This window comes from Enhydra lutris, unplaced genomic scaffold (genome assembly GCF_002288905.1).
Source record: "Enhydra lutris kenyoni isolate GAN:26980312 unplaced genomic scaffold, ASM228890v2 scaffoldscaffold19, whole genome shotgun sequence".
In the NCBI taxonomy this organism is placed as follows: Eukaryota; Metazoa; Chordata; class Mammalia; order Carnivora; family Mustelidae; genus Enhydra; species Enhydra lutris.
In genome coordinates, this window is record NW_019154103.1 from 19698802 (window position 1) to 19718138 (window position 19337).

The window sequence follows — 19337 nt, forward strand, 5'->3', positions numbered from 1 at the left end:
AAATCTCATAGTTTCTGCAGGTCAAGTCTAGAGTAGACTCCCTACTTAAGGTTCCACAAGACAGAAATTAGGATATTAGTACAGCTATGTTCCTTTGAGGTGATGCTGGGAATTAGTCCTCTTGCAGACTCATTCAAGCTTTTGGCCAAATTCAGTTTCTGGCAGTCGTGCTACAGGGGTTCTTGCTGCTGTCAGTTTGAGACTGACATTCCCCCAGCTGCCAGCCTTCTTTCTCACATGTTTTCCATGTGGCCTCTCTCCAGGAACAGGATAAGACTATGTCAGGCTACAAGTCTCTCTGACTCTAGCTAGAGAAAGTTCTCTGCTTTTAGAGGCTCATGTGATTAAATTGGGTCCACTTGAATAAAACAGAATAATCTCCCTATTTCAAGGTCTGTAACCTTAATTATAGCTGCAAATCCCTTTGGCCATTTAACATATCATATTCACAGGTTCCCGGGATTAGGATGTGGACATCTTAAAGGAGCCATCCCATCTATTACAATTTGTCAGTTTCTTCATTCTGCTTTCCCTTGATTAGGTTTGTTATTTTTACCTTGTGAAATGAATGATTAGTTTATATAGATTTATTCTGTCTTATATAATTATGGAAACATTTAATGCCACAAATTTACCTCTGATCATAGATGTGGCTGTGTCCTGTCGATATATAATGTTATTATCCTTTCCTAAGTAAATTGTAATTGCTGAGTAGAGTTATTCTTTGACACTAGGGTTAGTCCTTTGAGAAGCAAATTCCATAAAGGAACTGATATGCAAGAGATTAACTGGGAGGGAGGGGGGTGCCTGGGTGGCACAGACACTTAAGTGTTCAACTCTTGGTTTCTGCTTAGGTCATGATCTCATGGGTCATGGGATAGAGCCCCAGAGGGGGCTCTGCTCTCAGTGGGGAGACTGCACAAAGAGTCTCTTTCTGCCCCCCTCCCGCAACTCGTGCACACTCTCTCTAAAACAAAATTTTAAAAATCTTAAAAAAAAGAGAGAAATGGGGCGCCTGGGTGGCTCAGTGGGTTAAAGCCTCTGCCTTCGGCTCAGGTCATGATCTCGGGGTCCTGGGATCGAGCCCCACGTCGGGCTCTCTGCTGAGCAGGGAGCCTGTTTCCTCCTCTCTCTCTCTCTCTCTGCCTACCTCTCTGCCTGCTTGTGATTTCTCTGTGTGTCAAATAAATAAAATCTTTAAAAAAAAAAAAAAAGAGAGAGAGAAAGAGGGAAGAGATTAATTGAGGGGGAAAATTTTTGAAGGAAAATGAGGAGGTTCCTAGAAAAGATAGGGAGAGCCGTCAGGTTACAAACAGGTCTGACTCCTGTGAAAAAGACAGAAAAGGAAGGTCTGAGACAGACATTCTATTAGTTTCATCCAGTTCTTTGAACCAAAGTCACTCATCAAAGTAAAACTATTAAGACACTGGCTGGGAGCAGCCAATGGGAAGCACAGTATCCACACATGGTGATGCATTTTAAACAGCCGGCAGGGCCGTTGGCCAGTTATATTCCTCTGAGTAGATCTGAGAGGCAAATTTCCATGTAAAACACTGGAATTAAACAACAGAATTAAAAGAGGTTACTTCACTCAAATGGTTAGGTTTTTGTGTCTTTACACTTTTCCTGTTAATTTCTAGTTTTTGTGAAGTGCTTTTCCTGCTTTGTGGAATAATTTGAGGGTTTTTTTGTTTGTTTTTTGGGGGTGGGAGGCAGAGAGAGAAAGAGAGCTCTTGAGGCTTGATCTCATGACCCTGAGATCATGACCTGAGCTGAACTCAAGAGTCTGACGCTTAACTGACAGAGACACCCAGACGCCCCTACTTTGAGTTCATCATAGTCACATGTGTGCTTAGTTGTTATAAATGCTCACTGGGCACTGGGAAAGAATGAGTGTTTCTTGCTGTTTGCAAGTTAGATTGCTTGGTATATAAATCTACTAAATAAACCATATTTTTCATGTCTTCCCGTATCTCTTTTTATATTTTACTTGACTTTTATGGGTCAAAGAGGTCATTTAAAATCATTACTATATCATCTCAGTTTATCTTTGTAATTCAATTTATAACATAAATAAAGGTTCAAAACTGTTTTCACTGGGGATTCTAGTCTTCATCTGCAAAAATGACCACCTTTGTCCCATTTAACACATTTTGCCTTGAATAGTATTTTGTCTAACAATATTGTTCTGCCAGCTTTCTTTTCCTTTGCTTTTGCCGGGGATATATTTGCCTAATATTTTGTTGCTAACAATTCTGCCTTGAAGCATACCTCCTCTAAATAGCCCGTTTTAAGTGTATCTCCTATAAATAGCCATTCACGGGCAACTGGATGCCCACCCAACATTTATCTGTTCAAACTCTTTTGTCATTCACCTCTTTGGGAACTTAGATTTTGTTAACTGCGCACTCTCCTCCACGTGACTGTCTGTGTCAGAATTGAATTCTGTTTGGCCAAAGCCCATTGAATCGTTTCATTGCCCTGGACATTGATTACTGTAGAGTGATTACGTGCTGCAGCTCTGTTCTATTTTCCAATCCAGTCCTTTCACCTAAAAGGAACTTCCTCAATGTTTCTGGCTGTGTGGAAGGCACTCTTCTCTTAACTTCCAGAAATGGAACTTGTTTTCTCCTATCTTTATATGCCCTAAAGTCATTTCTCTTGGAATTCACTTGCCGTCATGTCAGACTGCTCCCTGGGAATTCCTGAAGCCTAGTCTTCGGCCACTCGTGCATTTCCCTCAGAGTCTAATTAATGGTGCGTTTAAACATTTATTCAATAAGCATTTGGTGAATATTTACCATTGGCCACCTAATGGGCACTAAGGCTAAAATGGTGATAGAAGATATATACTGACTTATACTATAATTGGGGAAAAAGAAAAGAAATCATTAAAATTAACAAAATGATAAACTAATATCAATTCTATGTTTTTGTTATATCATTAGATAGCCTATTAAGAAGAATATTAGAGACAACAAAATGGAATGCTTCCCTATAACTCTTTCCCTGACGATAGCTCTATAACTATTGAATCGTTCCTTTAGAAAAAATCATTTTCAGATGCAAATATGGTTTAGGCTCAAGTCTGTTTCTTGGCTCTTTAAGGAATAAAATATAATTAATGTAAGTGCTAGTGATTTTGTTCACACACACACAAAAACTCCCTTTTGTACTTTCATTAGGTAATGCAGCTCTTAGGAAAGATAGAGGCTTCCACTTCTGAGCAAATCTCAAATTTAAAGATGGTCCAGGGAGATCATCGCCATGAAATGAACCTTTTGGAGTTCAAGTAAGTGAATGGGAGATTTTTAATTCTGTTAAGTACATTCCAAAAGGTTTTGCCTCAAGAAAGTATTGGCATTAAACGAGAACCCACTATGGTGAGTGCTGTGAAGTGTGTAAACCTGGCGATTCACAGACCTGTACCCCTAGGGCTAAAAATACATTATATGTTTATAAAAAAATTATAAAAAAATAAATGAGAACCCATCCCAGGAATTTAAAACTAGCCAAGACATAAAGCAACAAACTGATAGAATACGCTACACTAAAGCAACTTATACAATATTCATAATAAAGGAGATAGGAGGGGAGGTGGGTGGGGGGATGGATGAAACAGGTGATAGGGATCAAGGGGGTCACTGGGTGAACACCAGGTGTTGTAAGGAAGAGTGGAATCACTGTGTCTCTGTCGTACACCTGAAACTAATATTACACTGTATGTTAACTAACTGGATTTTAAATAAAAAGCTAACAAAAGGAAATACGAATATTAATTTTGTCATTCTCTTTGTATATTACAACTGAATTGATATACAGCCTGACCTTTCCTATAGAATAATTTTAACTTATCATCAGTTATATATTAAAATGCCTCAATGTAATACACTTCACTGAATATATATCAATTCCACAAGACTACCCTATAACTTTTAAAATAACTGATTTACAAGCTTCCCTTCTAAAATTTCCTCTGAGATTCTCTACTTGCTCCTTTACATTCTCCCTCTTTTAAGACTGGTCTCTGTCCCTTCATCACTGAGTTTTCCCCTATGCAATAGAGAAGACGGTAAAGAAGATAAGACTCCACAAACATTCCAATTACTGACCTCCGTATTCCCAAATCCTCCTTTCTTGTTTAAGTGACCACCATTTCCTGTAGTCCTGGTGTGGACAGAGGAAAATTCTAGTCATTTGGGCGATACCATATTACTTCTCCTTCTTGCCTTTTTCTTTTCCCTCTCTGTCCCACAGCCGCATGGGTTTAATGACTTGGTCATATCCAGGACTCTGAATATACTCTGCTTGCTCCATTTTCACGTCTTAACAGTACTTCATTAAATCTAAGTGCCACAGATTATAAGACATATGATTATTTTTTTTCCTCTAAAATGTGATGCTAACAATTAAAACATAGCACACCGTCATTTTCAAGACACCTTCCGATTTGAGAGATGTTAAATTGGGAAATAGGTGTGTCCTAGAAATTGGTGAAAAACTAGTTATCCCTAAAATTCAAAGAAGTAAATGTCTTGGGTAAAAAGAAAATACCAGTCTAAAAAAGCATGTCTAAGTGCTTAAATTCCAGTGCAGTGCAGATGCTCAGTTAAAATCTGTGTGGTGCTTGATCTACCCGTTAGCTTAGAATTAAATAAAATTAAATAAAGTGTCCAAAGGAGAAGTAGAAAAGTAAACTGTTTCTAGGAGTACACCTTAAGAGCTGATTTCACTTGGAGAGAAAGGGGATTTATAATCCAGAATGAAATACTGGCTTAAAGGAATGAAATGTATTAACAAAGAGCAAATCAAGGAAAGGAAAGGTTTGAGAATCAGGGTTAATGTCTTATTGATGGTGTGGTATGCTTTTCCGTCTTCAGTCCTGTGAAAAATTGGCTTATATTTGAGTCATCTAAATAGTTAAAATGAATCTGGACACTTTTGTAATAATATAAACTTGAATCATTTTCCCACTTGAAATAATAAAGTCTAAAAATTTCATTAGTATTATAGTAGGTAATGCTGAATTTATAAACCAAAATTTTCCACAAATACCTGTGAGCTCTAATAACTCATTTAAATACACAACTGACTCATTTCTGGTTAAATCTTCATCAATTTTTAAAATTAAAAGTAACAAAATAAAACAAAGATGGGAAAAAAAGGTTTTCATCTCAGCTTCCTAATGTAACCAATGTTAACACCAAGGAGTGTCCTTCCTTACTTTCCTCCTTGTTGATATATAGATATAACAGAAAAAGGATGTTTATATATATATTATACAAATCATATGTGTATTCATAGAGCATGGCTTTTAAAAATATATCCTAGTCACATTCCTCAAAAATTTGCTTTTTACAGTAGATCTTGGTTATCTCTCCAGATCAGTGAATATTATTTTAAAACTATTTTTAATAGTTGAATAATATTTAAACTTACAGATATCTTATAATTAATTCAATCATTTATTCTATTGATGTATAGATTCCTTCCAGTTTCCAGCTACCACAAACAAACCAAAAAATTTTTGTATAGATATACATATATATGTCTATACCAAATTTATATATATATATCCTTAAATATATATATATTATGTGTAATAATATATATATATCCTTAAATATTCTTAAGTGTAGATGTTTTTATTTCTTCAGGCAAGATTCTTAGGTTAAAGAGCTTATTTGTTAATGTTTATAAATTTCTTTTTTTAATGTAGCATTCACACTTCCACCAGCAATATATTAAAAGACCTTTCTCTACATTCTTACCAATACTGGATTTTTTTGTTAATACTTGCCAATTAAAGGATGAAGACTGCATCTCTTCTTTTCCTTTGCATTCCCTTCATCATTTGAATTTCCTTTTCTGTGAATTGCCCATTTTATCATTTGTCAGTTTGTATTGTGGTTTTCATCATTTTCTTATCATTTGTAGGATTCCGTCAAGTTAGGGATATTAACCTTTTGACTGAGATATGTATTGCAAATATATTTTCCTCAAAGGGAAAGTAAGGTGGGCAAGGCTTTCTTTTTTTCTCTTTTCCATTCAGAGAATATCTCAAATTAAAGTGAATGAGGTAGATTATTTGCTTTTTTTTTTTTTAAGAAACAACTATCTCTGAATAAAGGAATTAAAAGCATTTTAATGACATTCAAAAGTATGTTTAATTGAACAACTTTACCAGTTAGAAACTTTAACGATTTCAAGTTTAACAGTCATATATCTTATATAGAACATTAAAGCCCCAATACTGTCTGTGGTTTTTTAGTGATTTCCTGGCCCTTTGGCACTGATCACTAGAACTGACAAAGGAGACGTACTGGCTCTTTCATCTGAACCCCTGCACTGAGCCTCCTTTTTCCAGAAGGGTCTTAGTCAGATGGTCAGTTAAGTCATGTCCTCAGTCAACAACTTAGTGCTTATAGAGTGAGAGTCTGAGTCATCATAAAACACAGCTGTTCTTTAGCAAGGGTTTGGCAGGGAAAGTACATGCCATTCACTCCCTCGATAGTTCTTGCTGCTGACAATGTTTCATTGACAGTGATTTATAAGAAAAGAAAAACTATTCGATCAATGAGGCAAATGCATGGACTCAAATCTCCCCACACAGCTTTGAAAAATGCTACCACGGTATTAAATTACAAACTATTCGAAAGTCAGGGATATGTCTCCTCCATCTCTGTATTCTCAGCACACAGCACATTCAGGCACAAATGGAAGCCCATGAGTGAATGAATGACTATTTTGAGGACCGGTAACATGTAAGTTGTGTTTTGGAATACTCAAGGACAAAAATCATAGCCACATAGAGTTGGGGGGAAGTCCATAAATAAGTAAAAAGCTAACACAGGTAAAGTAAAAGTTAAGACAACGTTAAATGAGGTGTATCAGTAGGCAGAAATAATAAATACACTAATTGTTTTTTATAAATCTCTACCAATCACTAAGTGATCAACACAGTCAGGTACATCCAGCTCTTATTCCTATTTTAGTGATGGGGAAACGCAATCATGGAAATTAAAAAATTTACCCCAAGTCACATACTCAGAAAGTGTCTGACTCCAAATCTCAGGTTATTTTGCCGATCCGTGATTCCTCCATCTCCCAATTCCAACCAGTAGTAAACTAACTGTGCTACAGAAATTTAGGGAATGGAAAGATCACATCTGCTTGAAACTATGAAGGTCTGAGGCCAGGAAAGCATTGGGATTTAAGCTCTAGTACAACATGGAATGATAAACAGAAGTCTTCCTATCAGCATGGAGTTCGAGTTGCTCTTTATTAGTGTCCCTAATTAGGAACCACAGGACCTAAAGAAGAAATGAGTTTAAGTATATACGTAAAAATTTAGTAAGGAAAAAAAAATGTTTCTTGGAATTACTTTCTTTCTTCTAAATGTGAAACTTAAAATCTTAGATTCAGTCTCCAAAGACTGACTTTGTTAAAGCCATTATCTGAATTCTTGAGAGTCTGTTCATGGTAAGAGCGTCTAAGAATTTAAATTTTTCATGTCTTCCAGAAAAGTTCAATCACTTATTGAATGCAAGACAATGAATTTGAGACATAAGTGAAACGGTTTAAAAAAAAAAAAAAAAAAAGGCCCAGAATAGGGCTATGTCCTCATTCACGTATGTCTACCATAACCACAGTGATCACTAGGATGATTGTTGCAAGCCCTACACTCTCCCTCACCATTCAAATCCAGCACAGCTATCTGCTATGTCTATAGATCCCTATTAAATTTTATTTTACCCTTTTGTAACTTTCTCCCTTGTTATTGTCCTTAGTATGTATATTAACTTGATTCCACCAATATAAAAATTTTGTAAAACCTGTATCTCACATTATCCTAGCAAGGTCTCTGGCCATAATTTAAAAGTCTGACTTTTGTGTTTTTTGAAAAAGGAAAAAAAAAAGCTATCTATCCATCCGTGCATCTACCTACTTTGCTCCCTCCCTATCTTCCTATCTATGTCTACCTGGATCTGATAGAAATACAACCATAACTATTGGAATAGAGGATCTGGGAACTAAAATGCGAATGTCATCCAAGATAAATTCATCCCGTTGAAATTTTAACTGTAAATTCTGTAATTCATAGAAAAGTAATTCTTTCCCGGAAAATCACATCCATTGTGTTAGGGTAAAGACTAAAGAAAGAAAAAGATTTATATAAACCTTTATTTTAGCTAATCCTTTTTCTCTTTCAAAGAGAATTCTTTTTAAAAAATGCTTTCACATTTTCATAAACTACCCAGAGTCTGACTTTTGATGCTTACCAGGAAAGTGAGTCTCCAACTACAGGCAAAACCTTGGAGTAAAATGAACATAAGTAGTCACTCATTCTTTATGACTTTATTTTAATTTCAGAATTCTAATTACTGATATGCACTTCTAAAGATATTACTTGGGCACGTTTAATGGTTCCCTGGTGTTCAGAGGGATGTTAATACTGTATCAGTAATGAGAGTAAATGCTCACATTCATATACATAGTACAGCTGAACAGTGAAGTCTGGATTCCCAACTGCAAAGCTACCCCTTGATTTTCTGGGGATTTACTGTCCTTCTAACCATCACCCTTAATTACTATTTCCACCAGAGATAGGAAAGGGAAGATGAAAATTGAAGATCAGATCTCGAAATACCTTGGCAAGTATACGAATTATTATTTGTGAACAGCCCTAGTAAAAGGTATCAAATGAGAAGGAATGAATCATTTATCCATTTATTCAACTATTCATTGAGCACCTACATTCCAACCATTGTTCACGGCCGTGAACAAAGCAAAATGTTTTCGTGGAGCTTAGGTTCTAGTGAAGCAGACAGCACACAAATTATATATATATATATACACACACACATACATACATACATACATATCACACATGGTGATAAGCATTTTGGAGAAAACTGAAGTATGGTAAAGGAATAGGGAGAGTCAGATGGGGAAAATGAAAGCTTTTGTTTTTTTTTTTTAAGTGCAGTTTAAAAAATGTCCTATGCTCAACGTGGATGGAACTAGAGGGTATTATGCTTAGCGAAATAAGTCAATCAGAGAAAGACAACTATCATATGATCTCCCTGATATGAGGAAGTGGAGATGGAAAATGGGGGGTTTGGAGGGTAGGAAAGGAATAAATGAAACAAGATGGGATCGGGAGGGAGACAAACCATAAGTGACTCTTAATCTCACAAAACAAACTGAGGGTTGCCGGGGGAAGGGAGGTATGGAGAGGGTGGTTGGGTTATGGACATTGGGGAGGGTATGTGCTATGGCGAGTGCTGTGAAGTGTGTAAACCTGGCGGTTCACAGACCTGTACCCCTGGGGCTAATAACACATTATATGTTTATAAAGAAATTAAAAAATTTAAAAAAAAGTCCTATGCTAAGGTGGTAAGTGGTGCTTGAATAGAAATCTGAATGATATGAGAGCAAGAGCCACTGTATGTTCTAAGAAAGACTGTTCCAGACATAGGAAACAGTTGGCTAAAATGAGGTTGCCCATATATCAGTTGGGAACCGTATTTGTCTGAGCTGCTTCAGCTGTTAGCCAGCAGCATAGGTGTTTGGAAATCATGATTGGATTAAGAACAGGAAGCGTGGCCAAAGCTATCTTCCTCATTGTTGAAGTACTCCCCTGAATCAAGGTATGCTTTCTATGTGAAAAATCTCTCTCTCCGTATCAAAAAATGTGATAATTCACGGAGATGAAGATCAGAATTTGGCTACCATACTACAACTAATATAACTATTGGAAAATTAACTTTTCCCATTCCTTGACTTCATCATCTAAATCCTGGTTTCCCAACGTGGGCACTTATTGGCATTCGGGCTGGATAATTCTTTATTGTGAGGCTGTCCCATGCTCTGTAGAATGCTTAGCAGTATTTCTGGCCTCTACCCTCTGCATATCAGTAACACCTCCAAGTTGTGACAACCAAAAATGTCTCTGTACATTGTTAGAAGCCCACTGGTCTAAATAAAAATGTGACCAGTCTTTTCCAAATACCAGTTCGAACTGTTTTTCAGGGAAGTTAAAGAGGCAGAGACATGCAATGTATGTCCTGCACGTCTTAAGCAGTTTCCAGTGAGAAACACCACAAACAAACGAAATTATCTGCATATAATTGGCCCTAAAAACATCCCAGCAATGATTATTTCAAGCCACCCACTTGTCGGGTGGTCTGAATATTTTCAGTAACCAACACCGGGCACTGCGCCTTTCTAACATACTGCCTATTCCAAAAGACGATTCTCAGACCCTTAGCTCTCAGCCGTGCCAGCTATAGATTCTCCTTGCCACTCACACCTCAGCCACTCTACGGTGACTTTTCAAATTGATGATGTATGATTTCAAACCTTTATTCTCTGTAATAACAGCCACTCCCATTTTTAAAAATCCTTCATTCTCCATTTCATGTTCCCACGGTGTATCATCTCACTGGCAGCAGTCACTTCCAGCCCCTTAAGCCTGTTAGGACTGTTTCTGTTCCACATGAGTAACTCAGTTACCTCTTTCGGCCCTTCCTGCCCCCCCTCCCAAAGAATCCACAGAGACCCATAGGAAGCAATGGAGACAGAAAAGACAAGCCAGGACCGTCTCCCATGGACATTCTGCTCTCCCCAAGTCCTCTTGAGCTCCCTTCCCCACTCCTCATCTGTGACTCTTCTGCGGGGTTGGGGGGGGGTTCCTCCCCCAGCCAGGCAGTGACCCTTGTACAACAGGGATTCCCCAAACTACCACCCTTAGCCAAATCTGCCCACTACTAAGGATGACTTGCACACTTTCTGCTAATTTTAACAAAAAATAAGTATTTGAAGACATGTGATGATAGGCTATCTAGATTTCAGCGTCTGTCAAATTAGATCAGACCACAAACATGTTCATTCTTTGTTTATAAGTAAGCCATGCTTGTTTGTGTCGTATGTGGCTGCTTTCTCACTGCAACGGCAGCACTGAGCCCTTCTAGAACTGAGTGGTTGCCACGGAGACCAAGTGGCCCACAAAGCCCAAAATATTTACTACCCAAGCCTTTATAGAAAGTTTGCTGATCCCTACCGCAGAGTGCTATCCCCATCCCAAGTGACTTATCAGTGTTTCTTCCACACAGACAATGCACCCCGGGCCCTCAGAGGAAATCTGCATGGATGATGCGTGCGTTTCTGTGTATCTGTGTGCCTGTCACTGTGCGTATGTGTAGTTCAAGGTATGAGGAGGGGTTGTCAGCAGCTGGGTTGAATGCAAGCTCGGGGCAGGGACCTGGATTGTGCTCCCTCTCCCCCCACCTCCCACATCAAACTGTAAGCACCCACTAGACATCTTGAGCCTTAACATCTGAAAAAAAAAAAAAACACCTGTGTTTTTCAATATTAAATTTTGGTTTTATGCTTAAATTTACCTACTAAAATAGAAATATTTTCCCCCTTAGATTTAATTCACTTTCAAATAATCTATATGAGGAAGTGGAGAACCATCAAAAATGGACAGAAAGCCGGTTCATTACCTATGAAAAAGACCACCTTGGGCATATAAATCAATGTCTGAAGCTCCTACAGGAGAAACTGGTAAGGGGTTCTGTTATTCCTGAAGTAAACAGCTGCAGAGTCATGGTCTGGACGTTACCAGTGAGTCAAGGTCTGGAAAGTTTCATTGTGACATTCACAGTCACAGCCACTGTGTCAGTAACTCACCTTTCCTGCACCGGGATAAGAATTGAGGGCCCTGTCTCTTGGTCCTGTGTGCTATTCTCCAGCTCCATGAATGCATACTTCTGAGTCTGCTCTACCTATGACAGAAAAACCTAAGGAGAGGTGCTGGGGTTTTTTTGTTTTGTTTTGTTTTGTTTTAATACAGATTCCTGGTCCCAACCCAGAGCAGCATCAGACCCCCAGGGTCCTCCTCTGGGGATCTGTGCTTCCAGGCAAGCTCCCTGGCTGATGCTTGGACACAATAAAGCCTAAAAATTTCTGCCATAGACAAGTCAGTTTACCTCTCCGAAGATCCATTAGTAGACCAAAGGTTTTCAAAACTCCTTTTCCAGATCCATTCTTGTAGAGAATCCCCAGCTCTGAGGCAAGACTACGAAAATGGAGGGGAAATCTGTTCATTGCAGGTTCCTTTCCACTCCAGCCCGCTCAGCCAGCCAGCTGCTAACCCCCATAGAAATGCAGCACAGGGCCAGCTGTGTCCCCAGGGACTGCCAGCCTTGCTGATGATTCAGATAAGATGTTTCTGGAACTTCGGTAGGGGGTCTTTGGGCAGCTGACAGAGGCAGGAGTCCAAGAGATGGAGAGAACCATGACAGCTTTATCACTGATAAAGCTGCTGAAGTCTGTGCGGTGTGATGTGCAGCCAAGAGGGCCTGCTAGTTCTCCTGGAGTTAGACAGACTCATCCACCAGTTCTAGGCAGTACTAGGTGACCACAGGGTCACCTGCAGGCAGAAGCTGCCCACCACAAGTAAGAGACAGGCTGAAGTCCGCCTCCCTCAAGCAGGCAGGGCCCAAGACAGGAGAACCAAAGGGGCTCCAAGTCAGTCTTTCCCAGTAGCTGCTTGCAAATTCCCTGTGACAGGCTGAGAAGGAGCAGAGCAGCTAATGAAGCTTGGGCTGCCCAGGAGTCCTCATCTCGCTGCAATTAGAATCACTTGGAGAGTTTTTAAACTAGATACGTTCATGAGCTCCACTGTGGACCAATTAAATCAGAGTTGGGGGGGGGGGGGAGTGGGTGTGATGGTCCAGGTGATATGGATGGACAACAGGGGTCAAGAATCACTATTCTAGCTGAACTCTGTCCACGTGGAGATACTAAGCTCGAGAGAATATGGACACCTAATAGGAGCATGTCCAAGGACCTTAGGTCAAGCAGCGTCTGCAATGCCTTCCTTGGCCACACTGCTTTAAACACTAGACTATAATTCCAAGTGCTCAGGGCATTTCAGCAAGACCACACGACCTTTTCTTTTCTTTCTCCCAACACACGCAGAATTCTAGAAACTACAAACAAGGCCAAACAAAGGGATGAACTCACAACTGTGAACACAGTTCTAGATAAGAGGGAACTTGGTGAGATTTTTCATGTTTAACGTGGAAAAGTGAACTTGTTAAAAACCTCTCTAAGTGGAAATACAAATCCATGTAAGTTTTCTGCAGTGTTTTATCGCATATCTTTTATAGGAAAAGTCTGAAAATAAAATGGAAGAAAAATTATTGACGCTTTCAAGCAAATTAGAGAACCTCATTAACACAGAGAAACAGGAAGGAGGACTAAGCAAAGTAAAGCATATAGAAAACAAACTGTCCAAAAAGATGAACCAACTGGAAAAGCACATCTGGGGTGAATTAGAGAAAATGCAGAGTGAATATCAATCAGGTGAGCAGACACCTTTGGTTAAAAACACTAGTCCTCGCGATCCAATCCCTCAGAGCTGTCTACTTTGAGCTCATGGTCATGGATCAGTCTTGTCATTATGGATATCCTTTTGTATTTAATTGGACTTTTCTAAATATCCCACAGAATGTCAGCATACTGTTGGAAGGTAGGTAAACAAGCTCACTTCCTTCATTCAGACTTGGCAGCGTCACGAGCTTGCCAAGCCTGTGAGTTGTTTTTTTTTAATGAAGATCATAGAATCATAGAATTGTTAGACTTGCAAAGTCCTTGAGATCAAGGTCCGATTTGTGGTAGATCATGATATTAGGACCTGAAATCAAATGTCCCTCATTGAACTGCAGGTAATGAGCCTGGACAGATGTCAGACTGGAGATCTGACCTTTAGAAGTGACAGAGACAGATGAATTAACGGAGTCCAGTATAATGACTGCTTTTCTTCTTAAGGAGGCTAATGGCAGCAGTGTCAAGCTGAGCTAACATCAAAGAGGATTAATTTGAAAGGCTCATCTAATTTGTCAAAGGGAAGGACACGGGATAGGTGCTGTGGAGCCACCATCTGCCTCGAGTCACAGTCCTGATGGAATTACCAGGAACCAGAGGTTCCTTTATTAAAGAAAGACCTATCTCATTTTCTGTCTTCTAGTTAGCCAATCCAAAAATTCATGCAAATGCTCCCAAATTTTGGTACAGAGATGCCTTGCTGGTGTCTTGGGAAGATATTATGGTCTCATTTTGCCAGCTGTTCCTAGCATAGCAGTAAAATTTACTGCCTGGAAATCTGACCCCCACTGCCCTTAGCCCCCATCTCCCACCACCAAATCAAGAGAACGAATTATCTGTCCAGGAATCGTATCTCAAACTTAAGTGACCCTTCTTTTAGGGCACTGTTTTCTACCATAGCACCAGAGATTTAATTATATTCATTCCATTAGTACATCCCCAGAATGAGCTAAAAAGGAATTTTCAGTATCTGTTTCTTTGTTTTACTAACCTGGAGTTCTAGCAAAGGGGAATTCCAAATGAATGGTGTGCTCCTCTATGTGTTTAATAAAAATGTGTTGAGAAATGACTGTGTGAAAGGCCCAATGAGTAAGAAATGGGCTGTACTCTAAGAAGCTCGAGGTCTGGTAGGTCTGGTAGTAGCTTGAGTCATGAGTGACTAGACTTGCATAAGAGAGGGACAGAGCCCTGAGAGGGGAGGTCCAGGAGGAACAGCTGGTGGCTACTACTTAGGTCCCTCAACAGGATACTTTCTGAGAAGTTTAAAAATCTCACCTGTGTTCTTTATCTTCAATTTGGTAACAAGAATTTAAAAAAAAAAGAGCATCAAAATTTCTTATCAAAATACACAGAGAGAAGAAAATATTTTAAATTTCTTTCTTGAAATATAGAACTATTTTGTTATGCAATATATTTGGGCAAGGAGAAGAACCAAGCTGAATTTTCACAATGAAGCCAGACACAAACTGAAACATTGCCAATAATGTATCTTCATGACATATAAGAAATGGATCGTTGTACATTTTTAGACTGGTCTTTATGGAAATTAATGTGGTTTTAATTAAATGATCAGTTATGGCAGAACTGCTGTTCTGCAACTTTTGTTTTTTAAAAAAAAAGTTCCAATGCACTGTTTAATTTAAGTATAGCTATTCTCATATCCTCTTCCAGGATTTCAATCAATTCATGACTCTCTCAGCTCCCTCCAACAAATACAGAAAACAAAGATGGATTTAGAAAAATATAAAGTACAGAAAGACCTAAAGAAATTACAGCGCAAGATAGTGGAACTCCAGGAGATATAAAACTTTTCAGTCATCTTTTTCTCCAGCTAATATAGCGGCTTGCTGGTAAACGTTGGAAAGAAGTTAGTATCTCTGGGGTGTTTACTGCTTATTATATCTCTGTATTTCTTACCACCTTTTTAAGGAGATTAATGTGCCAGAAAAATCCAATAAAACAAAGAAATTTATGATGTCTTCATTAATTTGTTCATGAAAAAGTTAAGGAATTTTTTTTATATGCCTTCTTGTATTTTTATTTGCCTACAAATAAAAAAGACAAAAATTTGCCTACAAATAAAAAAGAGCAGTCTACAAAATGTCCAACGATGAGTGACGGGGCCTGGTGTAAACTACAAGGGCAGGAACTGCGGCAAACTGAAGACCACTTACCCTGTCTATAAAATACTAGCCACCACGCAGTTCTACTTCATTATCAATACGTACATCATCCATTAGTGCCCAAAGTTTAGTTTTCAAGAGAAACTAGAAATCAGGTTTTATAAGAAACTATTTATAAGCATTAGCAGCTAGTTCGAAACATTGACTGTATCTTCGGGGCAGATACAACCAGCAGGCTGCCACACTGCAACTTTGGATCCAGAGATTTCGGTCTTCTAACGATCCCAGTATTTAGAGCAAATCTAGCCTCTGCATATAAAATTATTGATTCATTTGTGCTCACTATGTATCAGAACTATGAGCAAGTCAGAGCTAACCATGCCAAATAAGAGAATACACCAGATTCTATGAAAAACATCCAATATAATTTGATCTAGGAGCTAAATACAAATTAATTTTCTATAAAATTATACTATTTCTAACTTTTCTATATAAGTATTAGATGTAGAGCCTGGTATTGGGTAGTAAAATCATTAAAAATAAAAATAAGCTATTCAAGTCATATGCTATCTGCTAAAAGACTAACTTCTAATCACAGAGTTTTTTGTAATCTGGCAAGAGAACCCTTGCTTCAGACTTAGTCTGTTTCCTTGGTTTAGGAAGAAGTGACAACTTCTCCCCTAGTAAAACACAAACTTAGCTGCCAAATAAGTTTTTGACCACTGTCCACCTAATGTTTTAGTTATACAAAGCCTCTACATTTATTTTTATTAATTTACATACAGCATCCTTGACTATATTGCAAAGGATATTTTAAAAAGATTTTATTCATTTATTTGAGAGAGAGTGAGAGAGCATGAGGAGGGTGGTCAGAGGGAGAAGCAGACTCCCTGATGAGCAGAGAGCCCCATGAAGGACTTGATTCTGGGACTCAGGGATTATGACCTGAGCCAAAGGCAGTCACTTAACCAACTGAGCCACCCAGGCACCTGCAAAGAATTTTCATAGCAGAATTTAAGAGTTTCAAATGCAATAGCAAGTATTCTTTGCAGTCAAGTGTCATGCTAAGCTGAAGGGCTAATATCTCAAGCAATCCTAAACTCTTATAAGTGGGTAAGAAAATAATGATAATGAACAGGCAAGTCATAGAATACAATAAGAAATGAAGATATGAAAAGGAATTCAACATATTAAATAAAAATTAAAGGAGCCCTTAGGTACCATTTGCAGATCACTGCAAATAGTACCTAAAATGACTGACAAGCCTGTTGAGAAATGTGCACTCCTATCTCACTGGTGAGTCTATGAATTGGTACGAGTAAGAGAGCAATTTGGAGACATCTAATAACATTTTTAAATTTATTTATTCTTTGACCCTGGACTTTTACTATTTGAAATTTATATTACAAAAAAATTCAAAATTTATATTACAGAGAATAAAAATATCTTCCAAAATGTGGAAAGATATGGCGCCATTTGTTATAGTAAAAACCAAACAAAACACTTGAAAACAACCTAAATATTGGGAAGGGACTAAATTAATGATGTCACTAGTAATGATATCACTAAATTAATGATATCTCCAACCCTTAAAAAGAACACATAAAGATACCAAGATACACTAGTAGGTGAAAAAGGCAAGTTGCAAAGCAATATGGATATGATCCCAATTGTGTAAAAAAATATTTTGAAATATGTTAAATAGAATACGCATACCGTATAGTATGCAAAAAAGGTAGGAATTTACAACAAACATACCAGTGACTGGATTATGAAGAATTTTGTTTTCTACAAAAGAATTTATTGTTTTTACATTATATTTTTGTTTCCAGTAAAAATGTATTTTAAAAAATCACCACCACAGCAAATATACTACCAGGCTGAAACAGTAACTCTTTGTAATGAAGCAAATAAGTGGTTATAAGAAGGTGAAATTAGAAATTCATACAGACCAAGAGCCATGTCACCTCATTAATATCCATTTTTTACTTTACATTTGTTTTTTCCTTGTAAGCAAAAATGCTCTAAATTGTAGTTCAAATAATAGTGTAGGATCAAGGCAAAGGCTGTGCAGAATGGGATCTCATTGGTAGTGACAGGGTAGTACCATGTAGAAGTGAATGTAATACCAGAGGATAGGAGGGGAATCCAAGGGTCTTCTGTCCCGTGTTCTTGCTTGGAATCCCAAGTTGGGGTGTTCGCAGGTTTGCATAGACTCTGGATGACCTGAGAGCTACGCCTAAAGAGAAGGTGAATCCAGGTTTTGTTGGGGCCTAAAGCTTATACAATTTTGACTTACTGTTAATGTTCTATCCCAATGAATTGGCACCAAAGTCTGCAGGAATATTCCTGAAAGCCACGGCTACCTCAGGACAGCCACAGCTTACCTCCATACAGAAGTGACCATGAACAACATAAGCATAACCCTCTAACCCAAATGTATCCCCAAGTCAATTTCTCTTTTGCTGAATCCAAAGATGGCCATAGCCACTCCAGGGGTACCTGACATCAATGGAAAGAGGAGTGGAGACAACGATCTTAATCAATGTTCTTAATGGTCATTAAAATGCCTTAGTTCTGCAAATTTTCCATCAACCTTGTAAACACACAGCTAGCGCTCAGTAAGCAAGGGGTCATGGAGCTTAACAGCTGTCATTTCACCACAAATTCACCTCTGCTCTGGACCTGCCTCCCTTTGCATAGATTTTAACGTGGATCCAAGAAGATGATAAGGACAATCTCCCTAGAGAAGCTCAATATGCATAGCACTTTATTTTGTATCAAACACCAACACTTAATTCCATGGGAAATGTCAGACTTGTGTCCCACTAATACAGGAAGACGTGTGAACATCACAGAATCTGCAGTGCAGGTCCACCCAGTGGACTTGAGGCATATGTTAGATCACCTCTGAGAGTTCTCAGTTTAGGCGCCAACACCATCTGAACAGGTTCAATAGTCCACGGGTCCTCTGCCTCCCAGTGTTTCCTGCCATTTCCTTCCTCTTGTCAAAACCTGCACTGAGGGGTAAAAATCATATGAAATTATTTATACTAAGGACCAAATGGTAATGTTCAAAGGATTTTGCTTCTTTGTTGAAGATGAAGGACAAATTCCTCACTTAATGCCACAAAGGCAAGCACCTTCTCAGTCCCATCGTGAGGTGATATGATCACCACCGGAGAGTCAGGACAGCAATAAGGCCCAAGGTGAAAGAAAAAGCGCCCCCGGCATTCCCTGGACAGTAGCAGTTTTCCCTTCTTCTACAGACACCTCCCAAAGGTCTGGTACTTCTATTGGCATCACCCATGACAGCAGCAAGTAGCACCCCAAAACACTAGGGGGATACTTGATCTATAATGCGTACAAACACATAAATATCTGTGTTTTTACCTTTGCGGGGGGGGGGTCTCCAAACTTCTGTGAGATATTACTTTTTACATCTTTGCAGCCTCCCTTCATTCAGGTGCTAGGCATTGGGAATACCATGTTGAGCAAACTGAACATGGACCCTACTCTTGGGGAACTTACTAGTGGAAAAGACCAATAATCAAACTTTGAAAAACACGGGCAAGTAAAAAGTGTGATAGCACACCTGAGAAAGGTACTTAGGAAAAACTGGGAAATAAGGCAAAGGGGTCTTCCAGAAGAAGGGATATCTAAATTGAGACCTCTACAGTATAAGCAGACATTGGCCAAGGGAAAAGGGCTATGTTTGGTAGAGGCTGGCGCTCAGGGAGATAGAGCAGCCTGGGCAAAAGGCCCAGAGGCCAAGAGAATGGAACACATGCCAGGAACTGCAAGGTATGGTCAGAA

General features: G+C 38.7%; 1 protein-coding gene across 1 annotated transcript in view; it reads left to right on the forward strand.

Moving 5' to 3' along the window:
- LOC111148427 (family with sequence similarity 81 member B) overlaps window positions 1-15363 on the forward strand; it is a 51897-nt gene extending 36534 nt beyond the window's left edge. Inside the window, 4 exon segments of the mRNA XM_022504955.1 lie at window positions 3186-3292; window positions 11436-11571; window positions 13182-13377; window positions 15070-15363. Coding sequence (XP_022360663.1) covers window positions 3186-3292; window positions 11436-11571; window positions 13182-13377; window positions 15070-15203 — 573 coding nt within the window. The 3' untranslated portion in view covers window positions 15204-15363.
- Window positions 15364-19337: the final 3974 nt, after the last annotated feature.